The following is a 27,102-nucleotide window of genomic DNA, read 5'->3' as shown; positions in this document are numbered from 1 at the left end:
CTCAGGAAATACCTATGATATTAAGTGGAAGCATGTGAATAATCCATTCTAGGATTCTGCTGAGGTCTTAAAATAATTTTTGAATTTCATTTAGGTGAGCGCTAATCTAGATACATTCATAATGTCACTAATAAATTTGACTCTCAGTTGGTAGACTGGATTTTTTCACATCATTAACGGCAGCCTGGGAGCCTGGCGAGCCTCCCCCAAACCCACTGGGCTGATGGCTTCTCCTTCTACCCAATTAAGTGAGTGCAGGACATATTAATAGAAGTCACATCATGGGTTATAGAGCAGACTGGTCTGGGTGAGGCTCTTAAGGGTGCTGTGGAGTCCTTAAGGCCCTTAACACAAATGTTATTTATTATGTGTGTTAAATAGTGATTTCCCTCCTGAAGAAGGCAAGCTGTACAGAGGTGACAGACCCCTTTCAAAGGTACTGGAATGCCTTCCCTATTTATATTCATAGATTGCAGTAGGCTATAGGAGAAATGTCTGTATCTTGGCTCATCACTGAGTTAGCAGCACTGACCCCATGGTTCAGGGCCATTTGGACCCTTGAGAAATCTCACCTTTGATAGAAGCCACAGCACTTGATAACAAAATATTTTACTCAGTCTAGATTTCTGGTATTCTGCAATCTCCATCTCATTATGATGACAAAAATTGAAATACGATATAACAGAAAGGAAAACATTCTGAATCTGGCAGGTCCCCAAACACTGCTTATTTCCCCTCCCCTATTCATGGCTCCACTTGCCACCTTCGGCATCTACACCTATGTTGAAAATGGCAGAGGGTACCTGGAAGATGTTCACAGTCAGCATTCAGGGAATAAACTCACTCATCCGGCACCACTTACCTTGCTTGCCATAAGGCCTCCTTCTCTGCCTAGGCCCTGTAAGTCTGTTTCTATAAGTCTACAAGAAAGATGTGATTTGGCCTGCCTATGGTACGCTCTATAATGCCTGTCTAGAGAAGAGAGCTTCCCAGTGTATCGACTACTGCATCTGGCATTTTCCATCAGGGATCTAGGCTCAGTTTACCTGGGAGTGACATAGTGCTTCCCTGAACCTCTCAAGCAAGAGTGTTAACTGAGCCTGATTCACTCCCATACTCATTGTTATAGTTCCAGTGGGCCCTGCCTCAACTTTTTTCTTGCTCTCTTTCAGAATTATAACTCTGCAGCTTGCTGATTTTTGAATAAATGGATTCAAAGACTTTAATTCACAGCACCAGAAACCAACTGCAGGCTCTTTCAGGCCTGCAAAGCCTGGGCATACCTTCATGAAGAATATCCTTCTACAGGTCTTGCCTCGATCATTCCCAGCTGCTTGGAGTTCAGCAGCCTCAGAGGCCAGTGCTAGATCAGGAATGCTGCTGGGCCCAGCCTCCGATGTGTCTGCCAGCTGCACAGATGAGTGGAAAATTCCCTCCTTGCCCTGGGCCAAGGAAATCTCAAAGGGATCAGGATATTTCTCATCAGGGCTAGAGCCATCATCACTGGTCTTAGCATTACAGAGCATCAGGGACCTGGAGATGGACCGAAATTTTGCGGATTTTCTGCTCTTTCCAGCGCGGCTGTGCGACTCCATCCTCAAAGAGGAAGTGAAGCTGCCTTTCTTCTTTTCCTGGTCTCTGGCCCTTGGCTGACGGGTGGCCACTGGACAGGGCTTAGCTGCCACTTCATGAGTCCCTAGAGGAAAGAGGAAATGGGAAGAAGCAATGTGACTTGCTGCTGACAAGTGGAGCTGCACATGAGTCCTGGATCTGAGCCATGGGTTCTTGGTGCCCGTGAAGCAGGACAGATGGGCAGATCATCCTTTAAGATCACTGGCCCTTCCAGTGTGCCAGCCAAATGGGGCTCAGTTAACCCAAGTGGTTAACACCCACTCCACTCCCAGTGTCATGGAGACCTAGCCCCAGAGCTTCTCGTTCTATAGACAAGGGAACTGAGGTGCAGAGAGGGGAAGTACCAACCCAAGGCACTAGCAGAAGAGCCAGTAATAAGTTACAGGAGACAGTTTAGGGATCATAGAGGCCAGTACTTTGTGAGGTTTTTAAACTTGGAAGCCATTCTTTAAACAAAAGTGTGCAGTGAACTCCGGTCTATAGAGCAGACCAAAGATGGGAAACCCGAAGACTAAGTTCCACTTCCCTGGTCCCCTTGGTAACTCCACCCTTGGTAACTCCCATGGCATCTCCAAAGAAACTGCAAATCCATGGAGCTGAGTCTGAAGACCACTAATGTCTTATGTCCTCCATTGACAGATGAAGAGCCCAAGGCTAGGAAAGTTGGAAGTCTTACCTAACACTGACCTGCCAGAGTTGATGTGAGCATAAAAGAAGGTGGCAAGTGCCTGCCAAAGGGATGAGCACATAACAGGCTCCTGGCAAACATGAGTGCCTTTCTCCAGGCCTAAAGTCAAACACTTGGCCAGAGTCACAGTCAGGCCCAGGGGCTCCTGCTTCATCACCTATCCCCACTGGGTCAAACTCTCACAGCCAGAGAGACCAAAGATGGGCTTTCCAGTCAGGCCAACATCCTGGCTCAGCTTTGCCAAGAGGAGCCTCCCATGGATTCAGTTTCCATGAAGCAGGTGGTGAAAGGGGCCCTGATGCTATATCCTAAAAAGTTCTGACTCAGGCCCAAGCCACAAAAGAGAGGCTGTGGCCAGAACAACAAATTTTGGGATGCTCTTGGCCCATTGGTACTGCTGTTTGCGCACATCCAGTATTGAATAAGGAATAGCAGAGACCTAATAACCTTTCATTACATCAAAACCCTTTCACGTATCCTCCAAAAAGAGAATTTCTGCCTAAAAGTAGACTGTTTTTCAACACTCAGATTGCACACATTTATTGTTTTCTGTATTAGCTCTTTGATTTTATCAATTTATTCACCAACCATCCCAGTAATCAATAGCAATAAACAAAAATGAATGAATGATTGATTGAAAGTCTATAATATATCAGGCACTGTGCTTGATGCTTTAGTATAAATTAATTTGGTTCTGATCCATTTTAGCAAGCACCCTCTTGTCACCATGCCTAAGTTTTGTACTCTATGTCCTTCCATCTCAAATGATAGTAAAACCCCAATCACAGACAAATCCAAGCCTCTGCAGAGTTCATGCCTGACTGTGGGTCTCTAAGCCTTGAAGGAGACACTCTCACTCCTGAACAGATTTGTACCATGAAACATTCGTGGCCACCAATTGGGCCTCCAGCTCTGGCCAACAGTAGTACTGTTTCAGTAGTCAGCTTGATAACACATTTCTAACAATGTCTGTTTGAAAACTTCACTATGGTGTGCCAGGCATTGTTCTCATTGCTTTACTATTTAGTTCTCATAAACTCTATGGTAGGCTCCATCAATATCCTCATTTTACAGAAGAGATACTAAGGCACAGGGAGGTTAGGTGACTTTCTCAAGATCACACAGCTAGGACTCAGTAAAAGCAGGAATCAAACCAGACAATCTGGCTCTTAAGCCTGCATGCTTTACCCTGGCTCTACCATCTCATTGATTATTGCCTTTCTCACCTTTAGCCTCAGTCTCTTCCTCTGTGCTGGATCTTTATCCTCAGCACATGAACACACTCAAACTTTTCTGTCTTTCAAACACTACATATTAACTCCATGTCCTCCTCTTGTCACTTGCTTTTCCTTTATCCCCTTCATGTCTTCTTGAGAAAATGTTCTGCACTTTGTACTTCCTCCCCTCATGCTTACCTCCTCTTCAAGCCTCAGCCCACAGAGTCAGCATCCTTTCCCTACAGCCACTGAAACTGTTTATCAGGTCTGCCTTTTACAAACCCCAATGCCATGAACCAAAGTCCAGAGGCCAAATCTGCTTGGTTAAAGAGCTTGCTGCATTTTGAGAGGATTTGTTAACCAGTATATCAATACTCAGATCCATTGGCAGAAGAATACATACATTTCAAGCTTTTAGAGTAGTTTTCTCTTTTACCTCATTATTGCCTTTAGTTCCAGATGTCATCTTCCAAATGCAAATTGTGAATGTTCCTCTGCCCCCATCCCCAACCCAAGAGTTTCTCTGCATCCTGCCAATTCTACTTCCCCAAACTAGTGACTGTCCACACCAACGTCGCTATAAATATTAATATGTCCAAACTTCTTTCCATTTTGATCACTTCCTTAGGAGTTCCATAGTTCACCAGGGTTTCACGGGGAAAGATGTGTGTATGTGTGTGTGTGTGTGTGTGTGTGTGTGTGTGTGTGTGTGTTGGTCACAGCTAACACTGGTCCATTAGGCATTTGGAAATTTGTAAGATAATCAGTGCTGTGTTAAAATCCTTCTGGAGTTTGCTGGTGCTAAACAGGAAAGATATAAACATGGGGATGCTGAGGGCGACCATGTAGAGCGGCTGCCTGTGAGTGAAGCCAACACAGAAGGTACAGAACTCATAGAGGTGGGGAGAGAGGTAGAGATAAGGGAAGGAGGACAGAGAGAAAATCTGAGAGGGACTGAGTTCAGACGTTATCATATGGGCATCTAGATCCAGTCATGCCTGAAACCGCATCAACCTATGCAGTTATACAAACCAATAGACTTTCTTTTTGCTTTAAAAAAAAAAAAAAAAACAAAAAACCCTCCTGGAATAGTATCTCTTCTCTCTGCCATTGCTGGCATAAGGCATGGAAAACAGTGACATCCAAGGGCCGAGAGGGTTTTTTAAACTCTCTTATCCCACCCCAAGCCTAGGAGAGAAGCCAGTCATACCCAGTCAAGGCCTCAACTCTGCCCCCTTCATCCGCCAGTGTCAGGTTCTGGTATAACAGCCTCTTGCATTCTTGTCCCACCAAGAATTGCCACAGTCTGCATGGGTTCTTGGAATGCAAACCCAATTCCCTTTCTCTTCCACATCCTCTTCCAATGTACAATAACTGTCCCAGCAACAGCAAGGTCACTCACTAGGCAGTTTCCAGGACAAAAAAAAAAAAACATTTGGGGACCTTTGGGGCTAGGTGCAAGGCTGTGTGCTTCACTCAGTGGTGGAATAGTTGGCTGCATGTAGCATTTAAGAGAACAGAGGGATCAAATTTCTTGGTGGAAGCTGTGCTAATCCCAATGCACCATTTGCAGGAGTGTCTGATGAGTACTGGCAGCTTTGAAAAAATAAGCTATTCCCAAGAGAATCACCACTTTCATGACCTAGGCTCTCATGTGGGATGGCAGGGCCCATGGGATGGGAGATGGCAATGAACCAGGGGGCAAGGCATTAATCCTTTGGTTAAGAGTGAAGGCAGTTTGCAAAATGAGCCTTGTCATTATGGAATTTTTTTTTTTTTTAAGGACGAGAACAATTGCAAAAGAGCTGTAGTAGAGAAGCCAGAATTGGACTTCTGCGGGAGATTGCCTTCCCTCCAGGCCTGGCATCAAGAGAGAGGAAGGGAGAGAGAATAATTGAAAACACAGTGCTGTGGTCACATGGTTCAGCTTAGCTTCAGTAATTGAGCTCAGGACATTGGAACCAGCTATTGCTCCCTAACGGAACCAAATGTCAGCAGAGCTGGGGGGCAAGCCTGTGCCATTCCTCCAGTCAGCTGCCTTCGAAAGGTTGGAACTAATGAGCTTTCCCTTATTTTTCCCCAGGCTCTATGACAACTTGTCAAACTCTTGCCAGATTTTCTCTGCCTCTGGTGGACCCTCCACAAGACAGCCTTGTGGGTCTCCTCCAGAGGATTCCGGGGGGGAAGCACAATGAAGGTTTCTAACATGGCTAAGCTAATGCGATCAGTTGCTTTTACTTCCCAGCAGAAAAACTGAGAAGTTCTGCAACTGCCTAGAAAACTGCTCTCCAACTCCCTGGAGGCTTCCCCACACCTCCCCAACTGGGCTAGTGTATTTGTTCTTTGGTTATATCTTCCGCAGAATACTAGATCTGGAAGGGGTTTCCCCATCACATCTTGGGTAAGGACACTGTGCCAAAAAAAAGTGGGACAGGACTGACTCATCATCATAGTTATCAGTATATGTTTTTACCATGGCAGAGCTGTCATGTATTTAGAAAATGCAGAGCCAAAAGGATAGAGCTGAATTGAAAAGAAATGGATAGTTCCTCCCCTTTAAAGAAGTTCAAAAAACTTGCAGAATATGTACTGTGAAGCAGGATCCGTTAGTCTGTCCCTCCCTTCCTCCTCCTTCCTTCCTTCCTTTTCATTTTTTGTTTTTTTTCATTCAACAAGCACTTGTTGAGAAACTGTCATGTGCCTGTTTTTGTGCTAGGCAAAGCTAACCTACCGGAGGAAAGGCCACAGTATTTCCATCTGGATAAAATACATTTAACTCACTGGAGATCTTTGGGAGGGTAAATAACCATATGGAGAGAGGAGAACTAGCTGGTAAAATGTGTTTCAAATTGTTGAATTCTCCAACAGTGTCCTACATCAAAGGCAATTTTTAAAGTTTGGTCACTCTAGCCCAGGGGGTAATTTTTGTCTTTGTCAATTAAAGAATAACTCAATGATAAGAAATGAAGAAATGTATGGCTCTTTCTCTTTCTAAAAGAATATCTTAGGTGGGGTACGGTGGCTCACGCCTGTAATCCCAACACTTTGGGATGCCGAGGCAGGTGATTTGCTTGAGCTCAGGAGTTCAAGGGCAGCCTGGGCAACCTGGTGAAACCCTATCTCTACCAAAAATACAAACAAAAAAAAAAACTAGCCAGCGTGATGGCATGTGCCTGTGGTCCCAGCTACTCAGGAGGCTGAGATGGAGAGATTGCTTGAGCCTGGGAGGTGGAGGCTGCAGTGAGCCGAAATCACAGCACTGCACTCCAGCCTGGGCAACAGTGAGACCCTGTCTTGAAAAAAAAGAAGAATCTTTAATAGGATTCCATTGGATCTGCAGCTGGGAGTAGTTCTGTGTATGTCTCTATACATTGTACAGAGGACTAGGAAGACAGTGCCTCTGGGCCCTCAGTTTCCCAACTGGTAATTTAAGCAAGTTGTGTTGAAGTTAGTTTCATATCTGTCATCTTTCTTCCTCTATACTGTTACCTCCTGGAGAGGAGAGATAGACATAGTCTTATTCATTTTTTGTCCCCAAAGCTTTGATGGGGGTTGACACAAAGAAGGGGCATTTGCATGTTCAGTGAATGAATGGCAGATGAGTGTTTCAGAGGCCCTTTCCAACAGACTTTTCCTGCACCAACAACATGTGAAGTGTTCTCAAGGAAACCATCTCAGCTAGGACCACAGAATGATGGACTTCAGGTAACCAACCAACATCAGAGTGACAAGGAGCCACAGTGGGCTGACCTCAGAGCAGAAGACAAGTCAAGAGCCATCAGGGAAGATTCTCAATGCTGCTCCTCAGAAAAGTCCTTAAGATCCTGGAGAAGCCCCTCACAGGGACCACTGCACTTTCAGCATCCTGGAAGGAGAACCTAACCATCAGTGCACAGGCATGAGTGGGGCATCAGGAAGGCCTCAACAAGATCCAGGCCCCTGGGACACAGGATAAGTCAGGAAAGGGATTTCCCACTCAGTAGATATTACCTCCAATATGGTAAAGGCCTGCTACATAGTCAATCGCAAGAAGGAGCTAGATAAATAAAGGCATTTCCACCCAGATAAATAAGGGCATATCCACTCATCATTGTTCTTGAAAGACTTGCTAAAGCTCATTCCTCATGGAATCCCAGTGCCCAGAGCAGGACTTCACACTTAGGACACACTCAGTCAATGTCATTGCAGAATGAAATGAGAGGTCAACTGCACAAAGCTACACACAGGGATGTCCACACAGTGTCGTTAATTAGTGATTGTTAATAATTGGGAAGATGGACAAGCAGAATTATAAATATACTGCTTAAAGGCTTAGGCTCTGAAATTGACCTTGCTCTGTATGCCAGATCTGTTGCTTAGTATCTGGACAACTTAAGCAAAGTATTTAACACCTTTATGGCTTAGAGATAACAATGCTAACAACCATGAACGCTAAAGAAAATAATTCTGAGAGATACTTAGCTTATTGCCTTGCACGTAGTATGGACTAAAAAAAAAAATTGTTACTCAAAAAACAGTAAAAGAGGAGAAAAAAACCTAAATGTATATGAATGGGAGATTTTGTTAAATATATTATGCTACATTTGTGTGATGGAATACCATGCAGCCAATCACAAGAATAAAACAGATACATATATAGATATGGAAATATGTCTGCAATATATTGTAAAGCTGAAAAACCATAAAATAGCTGGAGTTGAGTTTTATTTACAAAAAAATTACTTGCATCAATAAAATCAAACTATTAATAACTTTTTGGGAAGGTACAGCAAGGTGCTGGGGGGTGATATTTACAAGGAGTCTTTCCTTTCTGCGTAATTTCCTACACTTGATTTCTTTTTACAACAATCATGTCACAATTATGATGAGAAAATAAAGATTTTCTATTTGCAGGAACAAAATAGAAATTTGTGCTTAATTTGTCAGCTAGTAGTTGTGAAATAATTTTATCAGGTTCTAAAATGTCTGGTGGAAATTTTGATTGGAATTGCTTTGCATTTATAGATCAATTAGGGGAGAAAGTCTTCCCATCCAGGGACTTTTTAGAAAATTGTTGTTTTGTTTTTATATTCATTCAAAATTTCTTTTCAGACTTTCAATAACATTTTATACTCTTCTTTATTTGGGCTCTAAATATTTTTAATTATGTTTTTCCTGAACATTTTTTTCTATATTGAATTGAATTATTTATAAAATATATTTTCTAATTGGTTAGTCTTTGTATATACATAAGGGACTTTTGTATATTTACTTCATAACTTGCAAACTTACAGATCTCATATTAATTCTAATAACTATTCAGTAGGTTATTTTGAATTTTCAACCACGTAACCTCTGAACATTAACAAACTTGCTTCATTTACAAATATTTGGGTCACTTATTTCGTTTTCTAATTTTACTGACTGAAGTTTCTAGAACCTTAGTAAATCATGATGACAATACAGGATTTTCATTTCTCTTTCCAGACATTAATGGAAATTCCTGCAGTGTTTTCTGATATGTAGAATATTGACCAATATATTGAGACATAATTTTTTTTTATCATATTAAGGAAATACATGTTACTAATGATAATTTTGGATGCATTTTCATCAAGAATGGGTGGTTGTTTATTAAATGCTTTTTTAGCTCTTTGGCACTATCAGGTGTCTTTCCTCTTTTGATTTGTCAAAATTAAGAAATACACTAATGCCTTTCTTACAATTGAGCTACCTATATTTTGTTATTGTTTTAAGTCCTGTTAGATCACAGTGTGCATCTCTTTTAATAGATAACTGGATTGAGTTTGCTAACATTTTATTTAGGACTTTTATATCTATATTCACAAATAGGAATGGTCTGCCATCTCATTTGGGTTGTCTTAGGTTTTATAAAAAGAGCAATGAGAAGCTGGACATTTCTTTTACTTTCTGAAATAGTTTAATAGTTTAAAGTACATCTAGTCCTTAAAGCTTGAAATATTTTTTCCATAAAATTTTTTGGTCCTGACATCCCCTTTAGGTAGTTCTTTGAAACTTTTTCCATGACTTCCTTGGTTGGTCTATTTTAATTTTTAAAAAAATTACCTCTGTTAATTTTGATTACTTACATTGTCATAAAAGTATGAAAATAAAAAGATTTTCAGGTTTGTTAGTATAGAGTTGTCCATCACAGACTCATAATTTTAAATATTTTCTAAAATCTGTGCATATGCTCTCCTAACCAGTGCTCTGCATTTCTGTTGGCCTCCCCTTCTGTTTGCCTTGCTTTATCTTCACTGAGGGCTATCTGTTCTATCAGTCCTTTCCAAGGACTCATTCTTAGAAGCAGTGAAAACATCTGCTTTTTGGGGCTTGATTTCCAACATATTTATTTCTGCTTTAGCTATTTTTTTCCTTCTTGCTTTTATTTGTTTTATTTTTTTTTCTATCTTCAAGAATTGAATATTTAGTTTCCTTAAATTTATTCTATTTTAGAAATGATAGCATATCATGTCGTGGTTACATGCTGTAGCTTTACAGCCTAAGTAGACCTAGGTGTCAATCCCACTCCAACAATTTACTATGCCTGACCTTGAAGAAATCTACTTAGTATGCAGTGGAGAGGAGGGAGGCTGGAAGAGGCTCAGCTGCAAGGCTGTAAGGAGGGCTGCTTGGGGTGCCAGGCACAGTAGACTTATTCAGCAGCCAGGGATGCGAACAGCTTTGGGTTCTTCTCATAGGAGGTCCTCATGAATGCTCGGTAGGCAGCCTCATCATTGCTGTCTTCCTCCTCCTCCTGCTGCTGCTGCTGCTGCTGCTGCTGCTGCTAAGATAGACAGACGTGGCCCAGCTGGATGGAGGCTGAGCATTCTTCAAAGACAGCAGGCGGCGGAAACAAGATGGCCGACTACATGCAGCCAGGAAGTGTTGCTCCCACTGAGATAGACCAAACTATCAAGTAAGCCACAATAATTTGGGCAGCTCTTCAAAAAGAAAAAGCCAAGGGTGGGTAGAGGTGATGCTGAAGCTGAGGCTGAAGGGGCAAGAAGCTGGGAACTCTGCAGGGGTACCCAAATGCTATTAGGGCTAGTTCCTGGCCCAAACAGCTCCTGGGAAAGCAGTGAGTGAGGGAACTGAAGGATGCCTCACTCTTGCCACCAGCCTCTGGGATTCTAGCTACAGGAGACCCTGCATCACACAAGGATGTGGGAGCTGGAGGGGGATATCCCCAGGGAACAGGCAAAGACTGGCCTTCAGACAGCATGGAGCTGAGGAGTTTGTGTGCACTGGACAGCTCCAGCAGAGAGCAGCCATAGATGGTCATCCCCTAGGAGTCTCTATTCCCCTCTGGGAGGCATTGGCCCCAGCTGACCTTCCAGCCAGGAGAGAGCAGGGCTAGCTTCCATGGGAATGATGCACATCTGTTCTGCAAGCCTTCCTACATGCTAGCCCTTCCCAGGGCCCATGCCTAACCACTCTGCAGGAGCAGGTGCACAGCACAGCCTCCTTGGCCCAGTCTGAGTGCATTGCTCCACCTGAGTACTTTACTGGTGATCTGGAGCACATAGAATCCCCAGTGCAGCCAGAGTCCAACCATGGATTCAGACAGAGCCATGGGATGTCCTGGTGCCCCAGGGCCACAGTACAGCAGCTGAAGAATGCAAAGCCAGGATCTGTGGTTGGCACTTGAGTGAGGGAGGATTCCCCAACCTCAGAGTGTGGCAAGGGGTGAGACAAATGGGTTCCTGGGCCAGGGTGGGAACAAGATATGCCTCCCTCCACAGGGTCAATCTAGAAAGGGTGAAGAACATCTTCCTGTTACAGCCTTTCTCAGAGGGGGCCCTGCATCCTGGAACACCTAACAAAAGAAACATGGGCACATAACTGGTGATCAAAAGGGTCTCCCCAAGGCTCATGAGCAGACCTGGTGAATGGGCCATTTGTCTCCATCCTCGATTGCAGGGCACATCTGCCAACATGAGGAGATACAAAAGAGTAGTGTGACTGGCTATTAGCCTAGCTATTGGTCATCACTCTTCCATACTATCTACTGGATCACAGCCTAAGCTGCAAGACCAAAAATTATCCTACTAATATATGCACCTGTGAAACCAAACACAAGAATTCACCCACACATAAAGATCCTGTGCAGAGCTCTGATCCTCTGAAAACATCCAGAAACAAAGCCAACTGAGTATAATCAATTTACACCACAGTTAAAGGAACACTAACCCTTGCAGATGGGAAAGAACCAGTTACAACTCTGGCAATTTAAAAAGCCAGCATCCCCTTACCTCCAAATGAGTCCACTAGTTCCCTAGCAATGGTTTTTTGCTCAGTCTTAAATGACTGAAATGACAGACATAGAATTCAGAATCTGGATAGCAAGGAAGCTCATTGAGATTCCTGAGAATGTTGAAGCCCAATCAATCCAGGGAATCCAGTAAAATGTTACAAGAGCTGAAAGACAAAATAGCCACTTTAAGAAAGAACAAAACTGAACTTCTAGAGCTGAAAGACTCACTACAAAAATTTCATACTACAATCAGAAATATCAACAGCAGAAAAGATCAAGCTGAGGAAACAATCTCAGAGCTTTAAGACTGGTTCCTTGAATCAACTCAATCAGATAAAGGGAAAAAAAAAAGAATTAAGAAAAATGAATGAAATCTCTAAAAAATATGAGAGTATGTAAAGAGATCAAATCTACAATTCATTGGCATTCCTAAGAGAAAAGGAGAGAGAATAAGCACCTTGGAAAATATATTTGAGGATATAGTCCACAAAAATTTCCCTAATTTTGCTAGAGACTGATATGCAAATATGAGAAATATAGAGAACCCTGGCTAGATACTACACAAGACAACCATCACCAAGACACATGGTCATCAGATTCTTCAAGGTCAATGCAAACAAACAAAAAAAATCTTAAAGGCAATTAGAGAGTAGGGTAAATCATAAAGTGAAAGAACCCTATTAGGCAGCAGCAGACCTCTCAGCAGAAACCTTACAAGTCAGAAGAGATTGGGGGCCTATTTTCAGCATTTTCAAAGCAAAGAAATTCCAACCAAGAATTTCATATCCTGCCAAACTAAACTTCATAAGTGAAGGAAAAATAAAATCATTCTCAGACTAACAAATGCTTAATGAATTTGTTTAAACTAGACCAGCCTTACAAGAAGTCCTTATGGGAGTGCTAAACATGGAATTAAAAGGATGACACCTGCTACCACAGAAAACACACTTAAGCATATAGCTAACTAAGCTTTATAAGTGAAGCAAACTAGGTTTCATAAGTGAAAGAGAGCCAAAATCCTTCTCAGGCAAGCAAATGCTGATGGAATTTGTTTTAACTAGACCAGCCTTACAAGAGATTCTTAAGGGAATGCTAAACATGGAATCAAAAGAACAATACCTACTGCCACAAAAGCAAACAAACAAACAAACAAACAAAAAAATGCACACTTAAGCACATAGCCCACAGGCACTATAAAGCAACTACACAATCAAATCTATGTAACAATCAGCTAACAACATGAGGACAGGATCAAAATCACGCATATCAATACTAACCTTGTAAATGTAAATGGGCTAAATGTTCCCACTTAAAAGGCACAGAGGGGCAAGCTGGATAAAAAGACAAGACCCAACCATCTATTATCTTCAAGAGACCTATTTCATGTAGCTCCCATAGACTCAAGATAAAGGGATGGAGAAAGATACACTATGAAAATGGAAAACAAAAAAGAACAGGAGTCACTATTTTTAAAACAGACTTTAAACCAATAAAAGTTAAAGTGACAATGAAGGGCATTATATAATAATAAAGGATACAATCCAACAAGAAAATTTAACTATCCTAAATATATACTGCACCCAACATTGGAGCACCCAGATTCATAAAACAAGTCCTTCTTGGCCTACAAAAAGACTTAGACAACCATACAATAATAGTGAGAGACATCAGCACCCCACTGACAATGTTAGACAGATCATCAAGGCAGAAAACCAATGAAGACACTCTGGACTTAAACTCAGCACTTGACCAGTTGGACCTACTAGACATCTATAGAACTCCACACAACAACCATGGAATATATATTCTTCTCATCTGCACATGAAACATATTCTAACATAGACCACATGTTAAGTCCTAAAGCAAGTCTCAATAACTTCAAATAAGTTATTGAACTCATACCAACCACATTATCAAACCACAGTGCAATAAAAATATAAATCAGTATCAAGAAGATTTCTCAAAACTACATAAATGCATGGAAATTAAACAACTTGCTTCTGAATAACTCCTGGATGAGCACAGAAATTAAGGCAGAAATTTTAAAAAATTCTTTTAAATTAATGAAAATAGGGATACACTTACCAAAATCTCTGGGATGCAGCTAAAGTAGTGTTAGGAGGAAAGTTTAGAGCCCTGAACATCTTCATCGAGAAATTAGAAAGATGTTAAATTAACAATCTGACTTTGCACCTGAAGGAACTAGAACAAAAAAAGAACAAACCCCAACACTAACAGAAGGAAAGATATAAATAGAATTAGAGAAGAACTGAATGAAATTGAAGTGCAAAAATTCAAACAAAAGATCAGTGAAACCAAGAATTGTTTTTTCAAGAAAATAAATAAGATTGATAGACAGCTAGCTATATTTAAAAAGAGAAGGGCTGGGCATGGTGGCTCATGCCTGTAATCCCAGCACTTTTGGAGGCTGAGGCAGGCAGATCACTTGAGGTCAGGAGTTTAAGACCAGCCTGGCCATTATAGTGAAACCCCATCTCTACCAAAAATACAAAACTTAGCTGGGTGCGGTGGAGGGAGCCTGTAATCCCAGTTACTTGGGAGGCTGAAGTGGGAGAATCACCTGAGCCTAGGGAGTCAAGGCTGCAGTGAGCCAGGATTGCACCACTGCACTCCAGCCTGGGCAAGAGAGTGAGACCCTGTCTCAAAAAATAAATAAAATACTTTCTAAAAAATTTTAAAAATTAAAAAAAATCTTGACTTACAGTAAGAATTTACATTTTACATCATAGTACATAGATCACATAAACACACATAAGATGTATATATAAATAAATAAAGATGGTATTATAACTGATCCCACAGACAAACAAACATTCTTCAGAGAATACTATGAACAAATCTATGCAAACGTATTAGAAAATCTGAGGAAATAGATAAATTCCTGGAAACACACAATCTCCAAAGATTGAATCAGGAAGATATTGAAACTCTGAATAGACCAATATCAAGCACTGAAATTGAATCAGTAATAAGAAACCTATCAACCAAAAAAAAAAAGCCCTAGACAAGATGGATTCACAGCCAAATTCTGCCAGATGTACAAAGAACTGGTATCAATCCTACCGAAACTATTCCAAAAAATTGAGGAGGCGGCACTCCTCTCTAACTTATCCTATGAAGCCAGAATCAGTCTAATACCAAAATGTGGCAGAGACACAATGAAGTAAGAAAACTCCACTCTAATATCCTTAATGAACATAGATGTAAAAATCCTCAACAAACTGAATCCAGCATATCAAAATGTTAATTCACCACGATCAAGTAGGCTTTATTCCTAGGATGCAAGATTGGTTCAATACACAAATCAATAAATGTGATTTACCATATAAACAGAATTAAAAGCAAAAACTATATGATCATCTCAATGGACACAGAAAAAAACTTCTGATAAAATTCAACATTCCTTAATAATAATAATAATAAACACCTAAACATGGCCAAGTGCAGTGGCTCATGCCTGTAATTCTAGCACTTTGGGAGGCCAAGAGGGGCAGATTGCTTAAGCCCAGGAGTTAAAGGCCAGCCAAGACAACATAGTGAGACCTTGTTTTTACTAAAAATACAAAAACTAGGCCGAGTGTGGTAGCTCATGCTTGTAATCCCAGTGTTTTGGGAGGCTGAGGTGGGTGGATCACCTGAGGTCAGGATTTTGACACCAGCCTGGCCAACATGGTGAAACCCTGTCTCTACTAAAAACTGCAAAATTAGCTGGGCATGGTGGTGCATGCCTGTAATGCCAGCTACTTGGGAGACTGAGGCAGGAGAATAGCCTGAATCCAGGAGGTGGAGGTTGCAGTCAGCAGAGATTGCACCACTGCACTCCAGCCTGGGTGACAAGAGTGAAACTCTGTTTCACAAAAAAAAAAAAAAAAAAAAAAAAAAGAATTCAAAATACAAAAACTAGCCAGGCATGGCACATGCCTGTAGTCCCAGCTACTCAGGAGGCTGAGGTGGGAAGATCACTCAGGCCCAGAATGTCGAGGCTGCAGTGAGCGATGATTGAACCAATGCACTCCAGCCTGAGTGACCGAGTGAGACTCTGTCTATGAAAACAAACAAACAAACAAACAAAAAACTCAAAAAATCTCTCAACACACTAGGCATCTAAGGAAGATAACTCAAAATAATAAGAGCCATCTATGAAAAACCCACAGCCAACATCATACTGAATGTGAAAAAGCTGGAACCATTCCCCTTGAGGATTGGAATAAGACAAGGGTGCCCACTCTCACCACTCCTATTCAACATAGTACTGGAAGTCCTAGCCAGAGCAATCAGGCAAAAGAAAAAAATGAAAAGCATACAAATAGGAAAAGAAGAAGTCAAACTATCTCTCTTTGTTGTCAATATGAATCTATACTTAGAAAACCCTAGACTCTAACAAAAGGCTGCTAGAACTGATAAACAACTTTAGCAAGGTTTCAGGACACAAAATCAATGTACAAAAATCAGTAGCATTTCTATACACCAATAATGTCCAGGCTGAGTGTCAAATCAAGAACACAATCCCACTTATAATAGCCACAAAGAAAATGGATAACGAAGAAGGTGAAAGATCTCTACAAGGAGAACTACAAAATACTGCTGAAAGAAATCAGAAGTGAAACAAATAAGTGGAAAAAATTCCATGCTCATGGATTGGAAGAATCAATATTGTTTAAATGGCCATACTGCTCAAAGCAATTTAAAGATTGAACGCTATTCCTATCAAACTACCAGCGTCCTTCTTCACAGAATTAGAAAAACTATTCTAAAATTCATATGGAATCAAAAAAGAACCCAAATAGCCAAGGCAATTCTAAGCAAAAAGAACAGAAGAACATCACATGACCCAATTTCACACTATACTATAAGGCTACAGTAACCAAAACAGCATGGCACTGGTATAGAAAATGACACACAGACCAATGAAACAAAATACAAAACTCAGAAATAAAACTGCACCCCTACAACCATCTGCTCTTCAACAACGCCAGCAAAAACCAGCAATGGGGAAAGGACTCCCTATTTAATAAATGTTCCTGGATAAACTGGCTAGCCATATGCTGAAGAATGAAACCAGAACCTTACCTTTCACCATATACAAAAAGCAACTCAAGATGGATTAAAGGCGTAAATATAAGATCTCAAACTATAAAAATCCTAGAGGAAAACTTAAGAAGTACCCTTGTCAACATCTGCTTTGGCAAAGAATTTTTGGCTAAGTCCCCAAAAGCAATTGCAACAAAAACAAAAAGTGACAATTCCAGATGTTGTTTTGAAATCAGTGTAACCATGGCATTGCTGGAGACTGCAGAGTTCATCTGGGCCAACTGAGTCACGCCTAGGTGCAGGGCCACTCTGGCGAAGGGAGGCAGGGAGGGAGGCAGACAGGGCATGGACTAGAGTGTCCCCGTGAGAAGGGAGAAGTGAGTGGGTGTGGGCTACTGAGTACTCTGAGCTTCTCCAGAAAGGATATGAGGACCTGCTGTCGCCTTTGGCCTTGCTGACCTGGCACCTTTGATTGCAGGACTTGCTTAGACAACTGAAACCCTCCCTTGCTTAGAATTCACTCTTCGATCTTTAAGGATCACCTGTGCTCCTTAAAAAAAAGAAGAAGAGATCTCAGGTTCTGAATTGGACAATGCCCCTCTCTGTTGTCCCAGTTCATCCCTGCCTCAAACTTTACTCCACTGTGCTCATCACCTCTTCTGCCACCCTCAGCAAATTCTTCCAAGCCCCTGTGAGCCAACATCCCTCTGCCCATTCCCATCTCTTACCACCATCCAGACTGGTTTCCTGGAATATCCTGCTTTCAACAGCCACCTCCCCCAGGATGCCCCTCCCCACACTGTCTGCCCTCCTCGGTGTACCCATGATTTCCCTGACATGTCTGTGCCTGCACTTTGGCCACATCAGAAATAAGAATGATCTGGTTTGTCCCTGTCTCCATCATTATCCTCTGAGCACCATCAACCATAACTCTTGCACACTGTCTGGAACATTGAAGAGACTCCATAAATGTGATTGAATTCATTGAGTGCTTAATTCCTCAGAATTAGTGCCCCCATGCTAAAATAGAAATAATCATCATCATAATATTTATCAAGCAATTACTATGTGCACTGTTCTGTTTTAGGTGAATTTTCTCATGTAAGTGCCTATAATGTTATCCTTATAAAATCCATAGGAGATATATACTATTTTTAACATTCACCATTTAACAGGTGAGAAAACTGAGGCACAGAGAAGTAAAGTGGATTGTCTAGGATTACACAGCTAGTAACTGAGAAAGTCAGACCACAACCCTGGCAGTCAGATTTATGAGCCCACACACCTAACCCCTGTGCCATATTGCCCTTCAGAAATAGCAATACTGCTATTATATGTATATTTGATAACATGCATCATTAACATATTCTACTACCTTCCTCCCAAGGTTTGGGGAAAAGGAGACAATGAGATAAGAGTTGCGAAAACATTTTTAAAACCAAAATATGGACTGGGTGCGATGGCTCACGCCAGTAATCCAAGCACTTTGGGAGGCCAAGGTGGGCAGATCACTTGAGGTCAGGAGTTCGAAACCAGTTCAGCCAACATGGTGAAACCCCATCTCTACTAAAAATATTTTAAAAATTAGCTGGGTGTGGTGGTGGGCACCTGTAATCCCAGCTACTCTGGAGGCTGAGGCAGGAGAATCGCTTGAATCCAGGAGGTGGAGATTGCAGTGAGCTGAGATCATGCCACCTAATTAAGCTAACGAGCTTCTGCACAGCAAAAGAAACTATCAACAGAGTAAAAAGACAACCTACAGAATGAGAGAAAATATTCACAACCTGTGCATCTGACAAAGGTCTAATATCCAGAAACTATAAGGAACTTAAATCAACAAGCAAAAACCAAATAACCCCATTAAAAATGGGCAAAGGACATGAACAGACACTTTTTGAAAGAAGACATACTAGCAGCCAAGAAATATATGAAAAAATGCTCATCATCAGTAATCATTAGAGAAATTCAAATAAAAATCATGAGATATCATCTCACACCAGTCAGAATGACAGTTATTAAAAAGTCAAAAGACAACAGATGCTAGTGAGGTTGCAGAGAAAAGGGAATGCTTATACACTGTTGATGGGAATGTAAACTAGTTCGGCCACTATGGAAAGCAGTTGAGAGATTTCTCAAAGAAGTTAAGGTAGAGCTATCATTTGACCCATCAATCCCATTACTGCATATACACCCAAAGAAAAACAGATCATTATACCAAAAAAAAAAACAAACACATGCACTCGTATGCTCATTGTGGCATAATTCACAATAGCAAAGACAGGGAATCAACCTAGATACATATTAACGGTGGAGTAAAGAAAATGTGGTATATATCACCATGAAATACTATGCGCCCTAAAATAGAATGAAATCATGTCCTTTGCAGCAACATGGATGGAGCTAGAGACCACACAAAATTCTAAGCAAATTAACATAGAAACAGAAAACCAAATACTTCATGTTCTCACCTGTAAGTAAGAGCTAAAGATTGGCCACATAGTGACATAAACATGGGAACAACAGACACCGTGGACTACTAGGGGGGTGGGTGGGAGGTGGGGCGTGGGTTAAAAAAAACTACATATGGGGTATTATGCTCACTACCTCGTTGTAATATACCCATGTAACAAACCTGCGTATGTACCCCCGTATCTAAAATAAAGTTGAAATTTAAAAAAATCTACTTAGCCTTTTTGTGAATCACTTTTTAAAAATCTGTAAGATGCAGATGATTAGCCATCTCACAGCAATATTGTGATTATAAATTGAAATATTGGATGTAAATTTCTTTTTTCTTTTTTTTCTTTTCTTTTCTTTTTTTTTTTTTGAGACAGACTCTGCCTCTGTCGCCCAGGCTGGAGTGCAGTGGCATGATCTCAGCTCACCGCAAGCTCCCAGGTTCACGCCATTCTCCTGCCACAGCCTCCCCAGTAGCTGGGACCACAGGCGCCCACCACCACGCCTGGCTAATTTTTTGTGTTTTTTTAGTAGAGACGGGGTTTCACTGTGTTAGCCAGGATGGTCTTGATCTCCTGACCTTGTGATCCGCCTGCCTTGGCCTCCCAAAGTGTTGGGATTACAGGCATGAGCCACCACACCTGGCCTGGATGTAAATTTCTTAGCATAGTTTGTTGGGTGGTTTTTATTGCCACCATGTCATCATCATCATCATCATTATTTAAAGCCCAAAATTCTCTTCTGAACATCCTTTTGGCCACAACCCAGGAATTTTGAAATACAATATTCTAAATGTTATTTTAGGAATGGTCTGTAATTGCAGTTTTGATTCCCAATTTAAACTCAGTTCTTCAGGAGATTTTTGTTGTTATTGTTAATTTCATGTAGTTAAATTTCCCAGATTTAGTCTTGCTGTTCTTACAATTTTTTATTAGAAAATTCCAGTTTAATTGCATCGTGCCACAGGATGTGTCTTAGATATTTTTATTTGTTGGAATTCATTGAGGTTTACTTTGTTAGCCAGTATGTGATGTGACTAAGTATTTTACGTGTTCTGTGCACATTTGAAAAGAATGATTATTCTGTGTTTTGAGTTTCAAATATGTATATATTCAAATGTGATATTAAAATGCAGTCATTATGGTCAACAAAGAACTGTTTATATGACAGTGGTCCCATAAGATTAAAATACCATATTTTTACTGTACCTTTTGTTTACAAATGTTCAGATACACAAATACTTAGCACTGTGTTACAATTGCCTACAATAACATGCTGTACAGGTTTGTAGACTAGAAGGAGTAGGCTATACCATATAGCCTTGGGGTGTAGTAGGCTAAACCATCCAGGTCTGTTTAAGTACCCTGTGTAACGTTTGTACGGCGATGAAATTTCTCAGAACTTATCTCCATCGCCATACAACACATGACTGCATATATACGTAAGCACATATTCAATTTTGTAAGTCATAGAATTCAAGCTCTTTATGTACATTTTGTCTAATTAATCTGAACAAATCTTAACAGTGGTGTACACTGAAATCTAACACCATATTTGGAGTATATCTCTAATATTTTTGTTTTACATATTTCAATGCTTTATGTTTACCCAAAGTTTTCTGATTTTCATGCCGTCATCGAGTGTTCTTTTTATCATTTTGTAAAAAGTAATTCTTGATCTATTTAATAGTTGCCTCAATTTTTATTTTGTCTGACAAAATTAACACTGACACCTCACTTTCTTTTAATTTGCATTTGCACAGTATTTTCCTATCCCTTTATTTGTAACTTTATGTGATTAAGTTTTAAATGTGTCTCTTGAAAGTGGGATATAATTGGACTGGGGAGAGAGAGATTGTTTCTTTAGGCTTTTTTTGTTTTCCTTTTTAGAACTGAATCTGAGAGTCTCTTTTATTTTAATGTGTAATCTTACTACAGAGCTTAATTGATTCATCTTTCTTCTCACATGTTTTGTTTTTCTTATTATGGCTCCTTAATTATTCCTTTTCTTGTTTCCCAGTCAACTTTTTCACACTTTCTTTTCCTTCTTAATGAATCATAGGTTTCATTCATTTTATTTGATATTACTGGTGGCTATGTAAAGAATTTTTCAAAGCAATATTTGAGCCTGTATTTTTCCTCTTCATTGATTGCAAGAATGGCACTATGTAATGCCTCTTCCCTATGCAAGAGGTGAGGTGCTAGGTGCTCTCAGAGTGACTGACTATTTAGGGGACATCATATATCATTATATATCATCTCTCAAGATTTTTTTTTTTTGAGATAGAGTCTTGCTCTGCCGTCTAGGCTGGAGTGCAATGGCGTGATCTCGGCTCACTGCAAACTCTGCCTCCCAGATTTAAGCCATTCTCCTGCCTTAGCCTCCCGAGTAGCTGGGATTACAGGTACATGCCACCATGCCCGGCTAATTTTTGTATTTTTAGTACAGATGGGGTTTCACCAGGTTGGCCAGGCTGGTCTCGAACTCCTGACCTCAAATGATCCACCCCCCCTTGGCCTCCCAAAGGACTGGGATTACAAGTGTGAGCCACTGCATCTGGTCTAAGATTATTTTTATCATTTGCTTTATTTCAAAATCATATTAACAACCATCACTGAGACTTAACTTAAAGTTTGTCTTGTTTTGCGGCCTGTCAATTTTTTTATCATCATGATCTGCTCCCCCAACCCCTCCAGGCTCTTGCTCTGCCCTGTCTTGAACTCCATTCTACTACAGCACTAAACCTTTTCAGTTCCCTGAATGTCCCATGCACTCTCTAGCTTCCAGGACTTGGTGCAGGCAGCTTCCAATGCCTTCCAAATTTTCTATAGTCCTTGATGATACAAAATTTTCATCACTCTTCAAACGCTGTTTTTGGATAACACTTCTTTAAAATGAAACCACATACCAATACAGACCCCCAAAGCTTCTGTGCTCTGAGAACAGGTTCTTTCACTACCAAAGCACTCATCTGATGCTACTGCAGTGGCTTGTGTCACCATTGGTCATGTCTACTGAACTCTAAGCTCCCTGAGGGCAGAGTCAATGTCTGTCATATTTCGAGTTGATCCATGAGGGCTAGCTTGGTCAATGGCCTTTATCAATTGCTCAGTAAATATTTGTTGAATGACTAAGGATGATTGCATTTAATGTTTAAAGGTGTTCTCTGGCCAGATAAAATGTATAAAGTAGGAAAAGACATTTTACATACTGTACAACACCTTTGCTTGGGCTAATTCTTCTGGGGAACTAATAATTCACTTAGTAACCCCATCTCTGGTTCAAATCTGATGAATTGCCTATGCTTACTTGCCTTATATTGTAAGTGATCATCAAGATATATGGAATACTGTTGAGATATGGAGAAGAATGAGGTTAAGTCTTTTTGTGCTACATAGAATTGGAAAACAAAACATGCTGCAGCACAGTGTGTGCATGTGTGCGTGTTTGATGCTAGAATAAATCAGAAAGAATACTCAACAAGCTGTTATCGAAGAGCAGAGAATGGGTAAAAACTGATTACTCTACATTTTACTAATTACAACATTTTTACCTAACACAAACTTTAATATTAAAGATTAAAATACAAAGTGGCAATATAATAAATTGCTAATAAATTTGTATACACCACTTAACTACAACCTAAAAAGGAAAAGAGGGAAAAACAAAAACAAAAACCACAAACTTAAAACAAAGAAACCAAAATATGATCTGCCTACTGGAAGAAATAGAATAGAAGTAGGAAAGCGGCTCCAAAAGTTGTTCGTGGATGAACAACTAAGATCTCCTTCCTGGAGAACTAAGGGCAGGGCCATTAAATTGACATCTCGTGATCTCTAAATAGAACTGAGAGGAGATTCAAAGAAATGCAAAATAACAGCTATAGAGCATTATAGAGTCTTTGACCTGAAAGAATTTTTCAGATTTTGATGGTCCAACTGCTGTCATTTACTTCTGTGTGTGTGTGGGGGTGGGGGGTGGGGGGTGTGCGTGCATGTGTGTGGGTGTATGTGTGATTGTTTTGGCTTGAATTTTGGTAAGAAATTATATATCATGTCTTTTAAGATTATTTTTAGATATATTTCTCTTTTTCACCACATACACACACACACACACACACACACACACAGAGACACATACACACTTTTTATTTTCTGCTTCTGACAACTAGCTCAATGCAGGGGATGCATTGTCCAGCCATTGCTTCAGTAAATGTGACAGGTATCCTGTGTTCTCAGCAACTGCTGCAGGATTCTCTGGTGTCTGCACTTTGGCTGGAGTTGGCTACAACCATCCTTGGAGGATGAGGAGAAGGAAGGAAGAGAGGGAAAGCGCATAAGACTGGGCCACCTGCCCACCTTCTCCAACCCTCACCATTGCTCGAGGCTCTCTTAATCCATTTACGAGGAGGTAAGTACAGAAAAAAAGAGAGATCAGCTTATGGCTGACTCAGGCCTGAAATCCTTGCCTTGGATAATGGGAAGAAGGCCATCTTTTTGAAAGAGAAGATCAGGAATATTTGAATTACAATATTCTCCTGACACATTTTCACCATCCCAAACTTCACCCAGTGTTCTACAGGACTATTTATGAAACTTTTAAAATCTTGACCTAGGCTCAGCATGGTGGCTCACGACTTTAATTCCAGCACTTTGGGAGGTTGAGGCGAGCAGATCACTTGGGCTCAAGAGTTTCAGACCAACCTGGCCAACATGGCAAAACCCCATCTCTAATAAAAATACAAAAAATTATCCAGGTGTGATGGCATGCGCCTGTAGTCCCAGCTACTCGGGAAGCTGAATGAGGAGAATCACCTGAGCTCACGGAGTCAAGGCTGCAGTGAGCGGAGATTGCACCACTGCACCCAAGCCTGGGCAACAGAGTGAGACCCTGTTTCAAAAAATAAATAAATAGATAAATAAATAAAAATAATTTTTAAAGAATTTTTAAAATTAAAAAAATCTTGACTTATAGTAATAATTTACATTTTACATCATAGTACATGGATCACATACACATAAGATTTATATGTATATATAAATAAATAAAACTAAAAATTTCATGAAACAATACCTTTACTACGGTATAATAAAAATAATATAAAATATCTTTGGTATAAAAAAGATAATATAAAATATGATTTTGCTAAGAACCTGATGCAATCTGATGTATGCTATTCTTTTTTTGTTTTAGAAAAAGGAAGTTGGTTCCAACTCACTAAGTTGATTTTCAATCCACTAGTGGGTCATGCTTGAAAACCACTACTTTCAGGTTTTCTCTGATTTTTTATAGCAATTCCATATGGGGTATTTGCTTTGATTCCTCATTTAGCTCCCTTCTTTGGGCCACTGAATCCTTTCATATGTGCATTGATTTTGCCGCATTTGCTCAGCCCTACTCAAGAGGTCTGTGCTTACTCAGATTCGGGAGCTGGGATGGGTTCTGAAATTCCTTGTTGGAATCTTTCATATGCTGATGCTAGACTGCAGAAAGGGCTTAGATTACCTGTGGCTTTTCTTTGCCAGGTGAGAGGTGCAGTGAGCAGCAGGGAAGGTGCACCATTCCCCAGCATCCAAGTTCTCAGGGGAGCCTTGGACCTTTGGAAGGGATGTTGGTAGGTGACTGCCTCCTATTGGCTGAGCAAGGTAGCCATGTCCTAGCTGCTGTAACTGTCCACTGGAAGAGCATTTCCATCCCAGCTGCACATGCCAAGACTAAGCCAGGGGCAAGACCGATAGAGATCTCCACGCTGGATCCCAGCATTGGGTCACTGTCCAGCATTACCAGTTGCTCCCACTCAAAGCAGACCTCTCCTCCAGCATCTCCAGATGTGACAAGAATAGCACCTCCCTCCTGATGGGCTCTGCCCTTCCACCCAGCATCCTTCACATCCACCTGAGACATCCACTGAGACTTCTCAGTGTTTCTGGCATACACTGAGCAACCCTGTCTAGTTTACAAGACTAACATAGATTCGTCCTTATTTCAACAGGAATTCAAAATAAGAACTTGAGTCCCTCCTCTCCCTCTCCCTCCTCTCCCTCCTCTCCCTCTCCCTCTCCCTCTCCCTCCTCTCCCTCCTCTCCCTCCTCTCCCTCTCCCTCTCCCCTTTCTTCGGTCTCCCTCTCCTTCTTTTTTCGGTCTCCCTCTGTTGCCGAAGCTGGACTGTGCTGCCGTGATCTCTGCTCGCTGAAACCTCCCTGCCTCGGGCTCCTGTGACTCTCCTGCCTTGGCCTGCCGGGTGCCTGGGATTGCAGGCGCGCGCCGCCACGCCTGAATGGTTTTTGTGTTTTTGGTGGAGACAGGGTTTCGCCGTGTTGACCGGGCTGGTCTCCAGCTCCTGGCCTCGAGTGATCTGCCTGCCTCGGCCTCCCGAGGGGCTGGGATTGCAGACGGAGTTTCGCTCACTCAGTGCTCAATGGTGCTCAGGCTGGAGTGCAGTGGCGTGATCTCGGCTCGCTACAACCTCCACCTACCAGCCTCCTGCCTTGGCCTCTTAAACTGCTAAGATTACAGCCTCTGCCCCGCCGCCACCCCGTCTAGGAAGTGAGGAGCATCTCCGCCTGGCCGCCCATCGTCTGGGAAGTGAGGAGCGCCTCTGCCCGGCCGCCATCACGTATAGGAAGTGAGGAACGTCTCTGCCCGGCCGCCCCGTCTGGGAGGTGAGGAGCGCCTCTGCCTGGCTGCCACCCCGTCTGGGAGGAAGTGAGGAGCGCCTCTGCCCGGCCGCCCATCGTCTGGGATGTGAGGAGCGCCTCTGCCCGGCTGCCCCGTCTGGGAAGCAAGGAACGCCTCTGCCCGGCCGCCCCATCTGGGAAGGGAGGAGCGCCTCTGCCTGACCACTCCGTCTGGGAGGTGAGGAGCGCCTCTGCCCAGCCGCCCCGTCTGGGAGGTGAGGAGCGCCTCTGCCTGGCTGCCACCCCGTCTGGGAGGAAGTGAGGAGCGCCTCTGCCCAGCCGCCACACCGTCTGGGAGGTGAGGAGCGCCTCTGCCCAGCCGCCCCGTCTGGGAGGTGAGGAGCGCCTCTGCCTGGCTGCCACCCCGTCTGGGAGGAAGTGAGGAGCGCCTCTGCCCGGCTGCCCCGTCTGGGAGATGAGGAGCACCTCTGCCTGGCCGCCACCCCATCTGGGAGGAAGTGAGGAGCGCCTCTGCCCGGCTGCCCCGTCTGGGAGATGAGGAGCACCTCTGCCCGGCCGCCCCGTCTGGAAGGTGAGGAGCGCCTCTGCCTGGACGCCACCCCGTCTGGGAGGAAGTGAGGAGCGCCTCTGCCCGGCCGCCCCCTCTGGGAAGTGAGGAGCGCCTCTGCCCGGCCGCCCTGTCTGGGAGGTGTACCCAACAGCTCCGAAGAGACAGCGACCATCGGGAGCGGGCCATGAGGACGATGACGGTTTTGTTGAAAAGAAGGGGGGGAAGTGTGGGGAAAGGAAGGAGAGATCAGATTGTTGCTGTGTCTGTGTAGAAAGAGGTGGGCATAGAAGACTCCATTTTGTTCTGACTAGGAGAAGTTCTTCTGCCTTTGGGATGCTGTTGATCTATGGCCTTGCCCCCAGCCCCGTGCTCTCTGAAACATGTGCTGTGTTAACTCAGGGTTAAATGGGTTAAGGGCGGTGCAAGATGTGCTTTGTTAAACAGATGCTTGAAGGCAGCATGCTCTTTAAGAGTCATCACCACTCCCTAATCTCAAGTACCCAGGGGCACAAACACTGCAGAAGGCCGCAGGGACCTCTGCCTAGGAAAACCAGAGACCTTTGTTCATGTGTTTATCTCCTGACCTTCTCTCCACTATTATCCTATGACCC

At 42.2% G+C, this 27,102-nt stretch overlaps 1 protein-coding gene across 1 annotated transcript in view; it reads right to left on the bottom strand.

The window, feature by feature from the left end:
• Positions 1-27,102, bottom strand: part of IL16 (interleukin 16) — a 126,903-nt gene that overhangs the window by 82,186 nt on the left and 17,615 nt on the right. The window contains exon 2 of the mRNA XM_002825750.6: positions 1,284-1,696. Coding sequence (XP_002825796.4) covers positions 1,284-1,696 — 413 coding nt within the window. The remainder of the gene's footprint in view (positions 1-1,283; positions 1,697-27,102) is intronic.

The sequence above is a fragment of the Pongo abelii genome, chromosome 16 (assembly GCF_028885655.2).
Source record: "Pongo abelii isolate AG06213 chromosome 16, NHGRI_mPonAbe1-v2.0_pri, whole genome shotgun sequence".
NCBI lineage: Eukaryota > Metazoa > Chordata > Mammalia > Primates > Hominidae > Pongo > Pongo abelii.
This window is presented reverse-complemented; position numbering and strand designations above follow the sequence as displayed.